General features: G+C 41.4%; 1 protein-coding gene and 1 long non-coding RNA gene across 9 annotated transcripts; both read right to left on the bottom strand.

The window, feature by feature from the left end:
- Window positions 1-221: 221 nt before the first annotated feature.
- LOC123111337 (ethanolamine-phosphate cytidylyltransferase) lies at window positions 222-5,237 on the bottom strand. The gene is made up of 9 exons (XM_044532109.1): window positions 4,720-5,237; window positions 4,013-4,248; window positions 3,347-3,528; window positions 2,609-2,680; window positions 2,360-2,427; window positions 2,054-2,174; window positions 1,157-1,222; window positions 941-1,063; window positions 222-648 (listed from the first exon to the last, which is right to left on the bottom strand). The coding sequence occupies exons 1-9, from the start codon at window positions 5,043-5,045 to the stop codon at window positions 577-579; spliced, it is 1,266 nt and encodes a 421-aa protein (XP_044388044.1). The 5' UTR covers window positions 5,046-5,237; the 3' UTR covers window positions 222-576.
- A 1,663-nt stretch (window positions 5,238-6,900) lies between these two features.
- On the bottom strand, window positions 6,901-11,987 carry LOC123111336 (uncharacterized). 8 transcript variants are annotated; one of them, XR_006454382.1, is made up of 10 exons: window positions 11,695-11,987; window positions 10,882-10,920; window positions 10,724-10,777; window positions 10,574-10,638; window positions 9,400-10,406; window positions 8,908-8,961; window positions 8,614-8,715; window positions 7,894-8,460; window positions 7,372-7,447; window positions 6,901-7,292 (listed from the first exon to the last, which is right to left on the bottom strand). It is a non-coding gene; the product is annotated as an uncharacterized lncRNA (long non-coding RNA). The 8 variants fall into 8 exon arrangements; XR_006454379.1 differs by having other exon boundaries at window positions 7,372-8,460; XR_006454381.1 differs by having other exon boundaries at window positions 6,901-7,807.
- Between the last annotated feature and the right edge of the window lie 226 nt (window positions 11,988-12,213).

Below are 12,213 nucleotides of genomic sequence, written 5' to 3'. Positions count from 1 at the left end.
CAGTGATCTACATATCCACATCATGATGCCATCAGATACCGAGATGTCACCAACCGACGTTGGAACCATTCATCCAGGTGTACCATCAGACGCAGTTGCTATCACCGACCCACACGTACAATATCAGTTAGTCCATTTTTCAGCTCAAGATCAGAAGAGGACTCTCCGAATGTACTAGAAAAGGACTGCATACGGTGCCCGCATATATCGGGAGGCATAAATAAAGCAACAACAGCAAATAGTTATTTAACCTAACATTCATACTGTACCACAGTTATGAAACTACAGGCCACAACTAAAACTTGTGGTAACAGCAGGCAGCGAAGCCTATAAACAGGGGCCCTAGCCAGGAAAGATGGAGACGGAAAGTGGACGGAGGAAACACCTTCCCCCTCCAGCATCGTCACCTAAATCACCACCACTGTCTGGATCTCAGTAGGCGTGGTTGCATCACAAGCTACCTAAGCCTATATCATCAACACGACAAAGATAACATAAACAATAAACCTGTGGAACACCTGATGGTTGGTTGCATTTGTGACGGGGTATTAGTATCTCAAAATGTATGTTCACAAACTACTCTCCATTGACGAAGTTTTTACTCTCGTAGTACTTCTTCTCACTGGCTTCCTTCTTTTCATTCCGCTTCTGCACAAAGCAACACCACAGAAAAAGTGAGTAAAAACCACACCAGATCAATGGACCAGCATAAATGGGAACCACATCAAACAGCAGAGCATAAGACATAGCAGGAAATATTGGTCCCAGGAGACAACTATTTAATATACATAAGAAGGCTTCACCAGAGCATCAATTCATTATCAACATCAGTATAAAACAGCTCACGTGTGCACATTATTGAGAAGAAGACAAAAAAAATCACATTATTGATAAGAGACCAAATTCAGCCAGCAATCTGATACAACAGTACGGTAGCTACCTGGTAGGCTTCATGGTTAGAAACTATCCTCCTTATAATAGTACTAGTAGTTATATCCAAAGGGCTTTCCAATCTGCGGAAAATACCCATAACCATTGGGACAGCATATGGATGTGACTCGTCCTGCACGAGTGGCCATAGTAAATAACGAATGTTAGGTTCCACATTAGGGTTTTTTAAGAAATATTATTGGAAAAAAAAACTCCACGTGATTACCTTCGCAAAATCCATGTTCTCGGCAATTGTTCCTTGAACGACTAATGAAATATTAAATGTTGTAATCTGCACAGAAAAATGAAGTTAGAGAACTCCTGGCATAAACCCCCAGAAACCACAAATACCTGATATTTGTAGCTAAAATTGCAGCTCATGAATTTTAATAATTTGGTTCAATCCACAGTCCTCACATATATCTACCTCAAACCTAGCTGACATAACTAAACTTTGGGACCAAGCCAAGAAAGAAAGAATGTCTACTGACTTTAACTATGCTATCTTGTGAAAAAAAAACTTGGGACCAAGTCAAGCCAGCACGTATTAAAATCAAAATTTAATACCTCATGTGGAATTGTGAGTTTTATTGGCACAGCGTAAGTGTCATGTTCTATACAATGTGTGTATCTGTTTAGTAATTGGTACTACAAACAGTAGAGTTGGTGGTAGCAGTGTCAGTGGCTACAATAATGACGGTGGTTTATTCACCCCTCCCACCTCCCTATTCTATGTTTCTACCTCCTTTAAAGAACTAGAAGACTATTTTGGAAGAAAAAACAACTCTCAGCAAATAAATACTTCAACACAAATCATGACAAGTATCACATTGAAGCGCAACCAGGCGCAGCAGCAAAGCCACTGACACGGTGTGTAGGCCAAGCACAGCTGCTCAGGCAGAGCCCAGCATAGGTGAGGCTGAGGAGAAGGCAGACTGACCGAGCCTTACAAAGACAGCTCGACATACTAGGATACATGTTTCTTATCCTTAGCAGAGTGTGGGCACTCAATGAGTAGCCTAAGTGCAGTGTTCAAGGAAATAGTATAACGAATACATCAAGCATCTTATACTACAATAAGATAATGTCATGGTTTAGAGTAGAGTAGACAATTACAACTCACCATGTCTTTTGAAATGTCCCATGGAGCACCAATGATTACTTCATCAACATAACGGCAGGCTAGGACACTCAAACTTCGCTCATGAAGATTCATGATTGGGCGATGTGGTCCTCGTGTAGAACTAACCAATATGATAAACATCAACAGCAAAATCTAGACTGAATATAATGTTGAATGAACTGAGTAGAGATGGTAGGCTTCAAAACAAATGCACATTGTAAACTTGGACAATTGAATAAACCGTACACATACTGTACCTCATAAAGGAATGGAAAAATAAAAGAGGAAGCAACCATCGTATATTACCTTATGGTCTGATCCGTGTGAATACCAACAAGCAAGAAATCTCCAAGCCCTCGAGCAAGTCGCAATATCTACGTAGAAGAAACTATAAATACAAAAGAAAGTTTGCAGTGCTATGATTTGGAAAGGAAAGTTCCGTTTGCTTGATTGCTTCCTTGCAATAAGAAGAAAAAATAGAAGTAGAGCCAACATGCAAATATGGGAAGTGCGGCTGAATGCTGAGACAGATGATGTTTTCCTTCTTGTATTTACCTCAACATGCCCAGCATGGAACAGATCAAATGCACCATCTATGTAAACTATCCGAGAATCTGGTCCTGGGCCCTACATTGGTAAAGCTTACAGTCAACACAGAATGAACTGTAGCAAAAGTTTGGAAAGAGGGAAACGGTTTTATTCAGTTAAAAAGCACTTATTATCACCACATTTACAGAAATGAAACAAACATACAGTTACACTGTATGCTCATGTAATAGATAACTGAATAACAAACATACGGGTTTTTTCTGATACTTTAAGCATTGGATTTTTTATTGTGGATGCGACAATTGCCTCTGAACTTGTCGAAGTACTATTAAACAATTCATCTATTGCTGCCACACTTCCGCAATTAGGTCACAATCGACTAATCGACAGGGCACAAGTTAACAGTAGAGCAGGCGCTCTGTACTCCCTCCCACCGAAGAATGTATCTTTATTATGTCCAATAACTACATGAACATACAAAAAAACTGACGTTCCAGGAAGTTAAATATCTGTCATCGGATATTTAGCACATGCATTTGAACTACAAGAGGAACTCAAGGTAGCACTCTCACACAATCCCACCATGAAAAAAGTGTCGTTTTCAGAGGGACTAATATAGATGGCGATACCTAGAAGTTGCTTCTAAGATCAAGACTAGGTGCCAACTGCTAAACCATGCTGTGGTGCCTCGTAGAATATTCATCAAAGAACATAAACAATATTCAATTCATGAGAAAGTTATACCCTGCTATTTGAGAACTGAACTATCCGCCGAGATGTAGGAAGAAAATGAGATATTCTAGTTCCACTTCCAGACCCACTATCATCAATCTTCTGACCATGCCCAGAACTGAACTGCCTCTGTAGTGAAGAGTGGTTGTGCCTATCAGAAACTGATCTCTCTCTAACACAAAGAAGCATTCTTCCTGCAATGAAAAAAGATGATTTCACAGTGAGAATAAATATTTTCGCTGCCACAAGCAGTTTCTTTACTATAGATGATCAATTCACCGGTTCCCAAAATTCAAGATAAATGTGTATTCCATGCGACCATAGCATCCTGGCCAGTAAATAGAATAATCACATAGCAGCAACTTTATGTTGGATCTGATGCCCGGAACAAGAAAGGGGTGACTCTTGGCGACAACTTATTCGATTGTTCCTTCCTTGTGCTCTTAATAATATGGCACTATTTCGAGTGCTTTATAAAAGTGGAGCACCACAAGAAATCGAGAAAGAAAATCTAGTGAATGATAGTCTCATGAACAAATAGGTCTCTAGTTGATCAAGAATCAATTGCAATATTGGAGATCACTATAAGATTTGGTTCTCAAAGATAATTGATTTTGTTATGGTAAAGCAAACGTTAACAGTAGATACAGAAACAGAAAACAAAAGCAGAGTCCATACCGACAATGTCTGTTGTTGACACTCCCTCAGTTCTTTTAATCTGCTTATATCTGCCAGCATTTTTGGCAAGGGCATATGCATCGGTGCCATCTGGGAGTAGACAAGGATCATCGCCATGGATGATGTAATCTATATTATACTCAGTGAATAGCTTGTTCATGAAGTCTTCAGTTATGGCATATGGCGCATCTGGAATGACATCATCCACCCATTTCACTGCGCCCACCATCACCATTCTGTATTACACAGAAAAGGAAAGATTAGAAATAACAAATTGCAGATTCTTACTACCCACAGCGTTAGTTACATGAGAGTTTATAGGATAATTAATGGGAGGTGGAAAAAATGTAAGTAAAGTAGTGCTACATAATTTGCACACACATTTAAGATTCGGATATTTAGCGCATTATCACAGTCTATCCAATGCCCATAAATCCATTTAATATCATAAATGGAACACAAATTGTACAATTCAAATCTCTCGTGCCGTGCAGCAATTGTTTCTCCAGCAACATCTAGGCAAACATAGCTCAAGCGTTGACATCGTAGCATCTACTTGGCCAGGGGTTAAAAACTTAAAATACAAAACAAAAAACGTAATGAAATGCTGGAGCAAGCTGTGCGGACGCGTGAGAACACCTCACCACGTGTGTGAGTTAAAAAGGCGACAGCCGCTACATAAAGGGATGGGGTAATTAACGACCCACCTCTCGTTGAGCGGCGTGACGGGCGGTCCCTTGTTGGCGGTGATCTCGTCGTCGCTGACGACGCCGACGACGAGCTGGTCGCCGAGCGCGCGCGCCTGGCGCAGCGCGTTGCAGTGGCCGTAGTGCATCATGTCGAAGCAGCCGTCCATGTAGACGCGCACGGGGCGGCGGCGGCGGTGGAACCGGCGGCGCAGCGCGTCGAGCGGGGGCAGCCCCGGGACGGCCACGGGCCCGGCGACGTGGAGCGCCACGACGGCCGCGCCCAGCACGATCCCGCCGATCGCGCACGCCACCGCCAGCCTGGCCTTGCTGCTCCCGGCCTCCATAGTGACAAGCAGGCCGAGTGGGAGAGTGAGAGTGCGTGTGCGTGTGCGGGGGTGAGTGTGGCGGGATCTAGGGTTAGGGGTGGTTGGGGCGTGCGGCTCGGGGGGCAACCACCATGGGAGGTTGAGGAGGCGTGGTGGTGCTGGCGGCGACGAAAGCGCGCTGCGAATGCGGTTCCGGTGTAGCTTTGCCGCGTGTGCGTAGCGGGGCTGCGGTTTACCAGGGAGGCGGGAGCCTCTGTCGCGTGGGACCGATGTGTCAGTGGTCCCTCTGTGCACGCGTCGGTGCGACATAGTCTAGAGGAGCTATCATGGTCGGCACACGCGTCGGTACAGAGGGTCTTGCTCTTGCCGACTTCCCGCCATGGTTGCTGTCGATTTAGGATATTTTTGTCGACCCTGTGTACGGTCGACTTCACCGTCCATTCTTTTTTTTTTTTTTGAAAAACATGCATTACTCAAATCAAAAGGTCTTTACAGTCGATCCCAGCAAGGTCGATAGCAACATGAGGACCGGAACCAAGCCAAGTCATGATTCTTGCCCCTAAACGAGCAAATTTGCTATGCTATCGCTAACTTTATTTTAGTTACAACTTATATAAGTAATACATATTTCATGAAAAGACATAAGATATCTAATCTCCATAGTGAGCGATGAGTAGATCGGTTTATCAACGTCCTTAGCTTGGATCAGTTTCACAGCAATAAGTGAATCCATCTCGATCCTTATTGGCAAGTCGCTTCTTTGAATGGCGAACGATAGTCCTTCCATGCATGTACATATATAATTCAGTTTTAAGCGCATCTCGACAAAAAAAGAGTTGTCTGCACGAAGAGAAAATGATAGCACCCTTGTCATCTCTTAACACCATACCAGCGCCCGCCGATCCATCCTCGACATAAGAACCATCTGAACGTAGCCTTCACTGTCCATTCAATGCCGATGCATTTTTCGGTGCTCGACACGTGGCTTATGGTTATTTTTAATGTTCGTGTGGATGAAAGGGTGAAAACATCGTTGCTTCGATCCAATTACAACATTTTTACCGAAGTTTTTGGAGTATTTTCTCAAGCAGAGACTGATACCGCAAAAAAGGTGTTTTCAAGAGATTGCATTGTAATTCTTAATCATAGGAGTTACTTTGTGTTTTCTTAGATCTTAGGTCCAATTCAGTGTCCTATTGTTATCAGTACTAGATGATACCCCGTACGTTGTTGCGGGAGTATTTTACAACATTTTCAATGAGACTAGTAAGCATGCACGTGCAACGCACGTCTCGACTTACGATTATTATGTGAAAATTTATATGTGTATGTAAATGGGTAATCTTATAGTAGTAGTAAATAACTATTTCAAATGAATTGTTGTGCTGGTAAGATCCATTTTTCACCTAAAAAGTTATTGCGTTCTTATTTGAAGCCATAGCCTTCTTATTTATATGAATCTTAAAGAACATATTCAAGTACTTAGGTACAAGCACTATTCATCCATTCTTGTACGAAAATGATAAATCCAGAACGCTCGAATTTTTGCGCATAGCAACCTGAATGTTTTCATGATAATTTTAGTTCAAGCGAGATTGGCAAACATAACAATTTTCTGACAAAAAAACTAAATGAAGATAAATTTGCCATTTTTTTAGCAAGTAAAGTTGCCACCTCGCGTCAATAAAGTTGCCATAAAAACATTTCGGGATGACATGCTTAGAATCCGAACGTTCAACATTTATCCAGGTCCTTGTAATCTGATTATTTTCTCACAAGCCCTACTTTCCGGAGTCTTTTTTATGTTTCACGCCATCATTTCAATCAACTCCTTTGAGTGCCACAGATCCATGGAGTAGGGGAACGACCGCTCTAAAGAAATATTTATATTTAAATAGAATCAACAAAAGAACATATGCGGCTCTCAAATAAAAATTGTGCGTGTACAAATATTTATGGCCCCGTTGCAGACAATTAACTAGTAATATAAAATATCAACTGAGAGGTCGACTAATGTACCCAAAAAATCCATCTAACTTCCACTCAGAATATAGGCGAACATATTTATCATGCTAAGCACTTGTGTTGGTATCATTTCTAGCAAGAAAAAAAAATCAAAATTTGTCAATCGAGCATTGTCCATGTCGATCTTTAGATATAATCCAAACTTGCCAATCGAGCATTGCCCATGTCCTTCTTTAGATATAATCAAAACTTGCCAATCAATTTGTTTTTTTGAGCAGATCATGTACGCTCAATGCACACCTGAAGTAATGAACAAAGATTTACAACCAAATCCTATCGGACAGAAGACAAACTCTTCTCTTTTCATCGGCATCCTCACCTCCCCCAACAATAGTCAACATCAGTTTATTGTCGTAAGAACTTTTTCTTTGTGAGGCATCATCAGAGTACTTGTTCTTTGTGACACAATAGCAGTACCATCAGATGAAACAATTACCGTCAGTAAACTTATACATGGATTAATATGAATACGAAGTTCAAACTTCCACCAACCGAAGCGGTGTGCTCAACTACATCTGATGTTGTGTTTTGAAAAGCAATCATGTAATCCATGGCCCTATCCTTACTTAAAAGTAACCTTAGTTTTCTGGCTAGTTTACCTCAAACTATGCTTGTATTTCTTAGAACTGGTCATATGAGACATGCATTCCATTCTATCAAAACAAGTGCAAACACAATGCCGCACTGTCCTCAAAACCCATTTTGCTCATCTGCAACCTCTATGGTTGTGATCAGCGGATAAACATTGTACAGAACTACAGAAGCACAAATAGTCAAACAACTCTGATTACTTCTGTCATGGTCATACATAAAGTACATGGTTAGAGAACTGAAGTTGTACCTTGCTGCACCTTGAAGTACAGTTTGGATCATTTTCACTGGGTCAATGATACCATCTTTCATCATATGAAGCACTTTTGCAGCCACACGCGCTTGGATGGCATCTCTAGGCAATTGGCCAGGGGCACAGCAGGGTGATGCTAGGAGGACGCCGGGATTACGGCCGAATAATGATGGTCAGCGACGGCAGAATGATAGTTAAATAAATATAGCAAACCTTTCCACTTATAGTCAAGGTGAAAATGTACGGATACAAATAGGTGAATTCCCAGAATGTTGTGCAGAAATTCGCCTTTGGGAAGGCTAACAATTTTTATGTTGCTTTACTTTTAGCTTGTCTTGCGATGACAGGTGGGCTGGTCGAGTATGTAATGGTCTTCCTAGAATCCCTGTCATCAATAAAGTCTGAATGTTCATCCTGTCGTTTAATTTGGTCGATTGTTGAGGCATGGATAAAAAGTATAACTGAATAATTATACACATCATGATTGTATTCTCATACGCTTATGAGCTAACACATGTACCTCTCACAGACATCCACCTATGGGTCATCATCAGGTTCATGTTCCTGCAAAGGAATAGGAAAAACAATGAGAAATTTAAGCCGAACAAGGAGAAGATCAACAAAAGCTACAGAAAATCAAAAACGGCATGCCATGTCAAGATCCTTAATCAAAAGCAAACTATATTAGTTCAATAAACGGCAATATGGAAAGCATACTGATTAGGAAGCATTAATTAAGCCAACATATGATTTCTCCTTCCTGACTCCTTTATCCTTTCACACTCAGCTCCCTGAGCTCCTCCTCTTTGTTACATGTATCTTGAAAAAATAGTCATCATGCAAGCACAAGGTAATTCCATTAGCTTCAGGAAAATTCTAGTACAAGGGAACTTTTCAGTACAGGCAGATTAGTTTTGGAATCCACACCATATACACATTAAAATCTATTTCTTAATATATAACTTCCAATCTACATCAGAGAAATTATCAACAAACTAAAAGGACTTTAACCTGCAACATCCCATGTGCATCCACGCTGCAGCGCCTTCCTCTAAGCCTCTGCTGCTGCATGAGATGAAAGAGAGTTATTTAGAGGGTCGTACACACACCAGAAATCCTGAAAGCAAAAACATCTTTCCATCCAGCAATCCTTTCAAGGGAACATGAGAAGCACAACATCGGATGCAGTCGATTGATACATACAATTTCTGAATTAATGTGAACACACAGCAGAACCTTTTTTTTCAGTTGCATTAAGTAAGGATCAAGAACAGGGCTCTAATTAATTCTAGGTTGTATGATAAATTCAGGTGAAACTGGCTTGTGTAAGAATAATATAAGCACCAAAACCATAATGAGAAGCCAAGCCAAACTTTTTAAATAAAAAAGGATGTTACATGCAACAAACTTATAAATTGAGGCATCATATTTGAAAATCTCAAATTACTAAGATAATATTTATTGCCTCTGTGAATGAATGACAAATAGGTCTGGAGTCAAGACCTGCTCTGCATGTTTGCAGCTTCGCCTTGATGGTGGCCTTCTTGGTGTTGCCACATTACACGGTTTACGACATCTTCTGCTGAAGTGCTGATGTTAGAAGAAAAAACACGAAAGGTATACAGAAAAAAGGATGGATACTTTACATGTAAATATTCAAAATAGTCCCTGGCTATTAGTAGTGACATTTGCGTTATCAATGGTAGACGAGTTCGTTATGTCTGTAAATGGGGAACGATGCGTAGTCGTTCGTGGAACTTTGTCTGGATTACTCTTCGCCATCTTATAGGAAAAACACAAATGTTAAGAAGAACCAACAAAGTACAGAAAGAGGTGAACAGCATGTGCAATGTACCTTTTACAGAGTTCAGAGCAAGCAACATAGATAAAGTGCAGGATTGAAATTCGAGCAATACATGAATTTGCATCTTATTTAACTGTGGCACTGTAAATTGATTTATTAGAAGAAGATATAAACAGCAAGGCTATTGGATCTGGATACCAAAATAATGAATTAAATTAGTAGAACTTTGGAGAAACTACCACTATTTAAAAAGAGAGATCTATTCTATTGATCAAATCAATAGGTTATTTTAATCTGAAAAAGGCTCACAAAGATGCTAATTATCCTAGAGAGTTAGAAGACCAAAAACTATTTAACCCACCATGATAATACAGAGTAGTTAGCAAGAAGTATATACATACTATTTTACAAATAAGGTATATACACCAATTCTCAGAGTATATACTACCATATGGAGTATATACATATAATGCTGGCAATACGGCTAGCATATTCTTGATTGTCACAAAGGAGTATACTACTACAAAATAAGCAACTGAAGGAAATTCATGGTCCAAGTCTCGCATCGACGAATTTGCATATAAAATAGAATACCAAAGAAAATGAGGAGATAAATTATCAGGTAAAAGGAATGGAAGGAAACTGACCGCAACTACAACTGGAATAAGCACTATCTTTGATTCACCATCAACATTCAACAGTTGAGCTGCATAGCAACAGAAATAAACCCATTAGACAAATTATATAAATCCATGTAATCTACAGGGATGCTCAGGGAATTTTTCAGTACTAATAAAGTGTTGTCAAATAGCTCTAAAGGATAATATAGAGCTACATAGACCGTCAGCCAGCCAGTGCTAAAATACTACTTACGCTCAGTGCTGCCAAATACATAGACCGTATTCCCATACAGCTTCCCCCCCTTCTTCTAGAGCTTTCTGTTCACCAAAAATAAAGAATGTATTACAATGCAAGGAAACATCATATTTAAGGGGAAATTTGAAGATTATATATTCATCATACCTCTAAATTTTCAAAGTTCCAGTTGAACTCCTTAATCTTATCAATATTTTCCCACTGCAGATGAAACCAGCATTAAAAGTAAGGCCAAATGTGTATGACAGGGAAGTATTATGCATGTTTGCGTGTGATTGAAAACAAAAACATGAATGCGCACAAACCTCTGTCCCTATAGGAAAAGCCGACAGCCAAAGATCCTCCTGAAGATAGTTATAGAACGTCAGGCAATATGCAGAAAACCAAATACAAACAAGGGCACAAAGCATACGCCCTTCCTTCAAGTGAAGCATCTAATGAATTCAGCCAAAAGAGCCAACTCGTAGCACAACTTGAACAGAATGGCCACATCACAGTTAAAGCTAGGGAGGTTGCATTGGAAAATCTTTTTTTCTTAAGTAAAAGGTAGGCCGATTTCTACCTTATGCATTCAAAACGAGCCATGGCTCGGATGAACAGTGGTCAATTACATGCTAGAGTTTTTTGGATGCCTTATTATATCGGGTTCGCGAGTGCAAGAAAAGAAAGCGAACGACGCGGCGGCGCTGGTGCGGACGGCGCTGCAGCGCGGGAGGCACGGCTGGAGCATACACTGAATTTAGCAGGGGAAGTACACTGAAATTTGGACAGCATATAAACTAAAATTTAGACTGCATATGCACTGAAATATAAACTAAAATTTAGACTGCATATGCACTGAAATTTGGATAACACCAAAACTGAATATTTAGACAACAGAACACTGAAAATTGGACAACACATACACTGAATTTGCATGGTTCAGATTGTATGGCAGTATTATCAATCAAGTTGAAGGGGGGCAGGAACTGAAATCAACCTTATTATCAACCTCACTATTATCAATATGGCAGTATACACTGAAATCGCCCTCGCTGTAACCCTTATCAAAGGATATACTACACATTACAAGCAGGAACTGGAGGAACGGATGGCTGACCAAGGGTTGGAAGACTGACCTGGCGCGGACGGCCAAAGCTGGAAGATTGACAAAGGGTTGGAAGACTGCCAAAGCTGGTGCGGACGGCGCGGCGAGGGGCCGCTGGCGCGCGGGAGGCGCGGCGGCCCGGTCGGGCGCGGCGGTCCCGGCGGTCGAGGCGGTGGCCGGCGCGGCGGCGCGGGTCCGGACGGCGCGGCGGGGCGTGGCGCGGGAGGGAGGCACGGCGCGCTGCGGTTCTCCGGACGGCGCGGCGGGGCGTGGCGCACGGCGGTTCTCCGGCGCGGCTACAGCAGCAAGAGGGCGGGCGAGGGGTGGGGGGTCGGGGGAGCGACGTGGGGTGGTGCTTGTTGCGAGAGGGAAGCGACGTGGTCGGGATCGATTTTAATCTAATGGCAATGATCAGTAAATAATTAAGTAATGGCATTGGTGGGTAATTTAAGTGTAAAACATGTTTAGTATGCTGGAGTGATGTAGACCATTAGATCGCAGGTTTCGATGGATAGGATTGTCTGGTTTTCCACCCTCTCTCTTTTATAGT

This window comes from Triticum aestivum, chromosome 5B (genome assembly GCF_018294505.1).
Source record: "Triticum aestivum cultivar Chinese Spring chromosome 5B, IWGSC CS RefSeq v2.1, whole genome shotgun sequence".
NCBI classification, from domain to species: domain Eukaryota; kingdom Viridiplantae; phylum Streptophyta; class Magnoliopsida; order Poales; family Poaceae; genus Triticum; species Triticum aestivum.
The sequence above is the reverse complement of the archived record's forward strand: the minus strand, read 5'-3'. Positions and strand labels throughout refer to the sequence as shown.

Excerpts from the sequence above, each read along its gene's own strand:
- LOC123111337 (XM_044532109.1), bottom strand. The coding sequence starts at position 5,045 with ATGGAGGCCGGGAGCAGCAAGGCCAGGCTGGCGGTGGCGTGCGCGATC. Across the intron at positions 2,428-2,608 it reads TCCATGCTGGGCATGTTGAG|ATATTGCGACTTGCTCGAGG; the intron begins GTAAATACAAGA and ends TCTTCTACGTAG. Across the intron at positions 2,175-2,359 it reads CACACGGATCAGACCATAAG|TTCTACACGAGGACCACATC; the intron begins GTAATATACGAT and ends CATATTGGTTAG.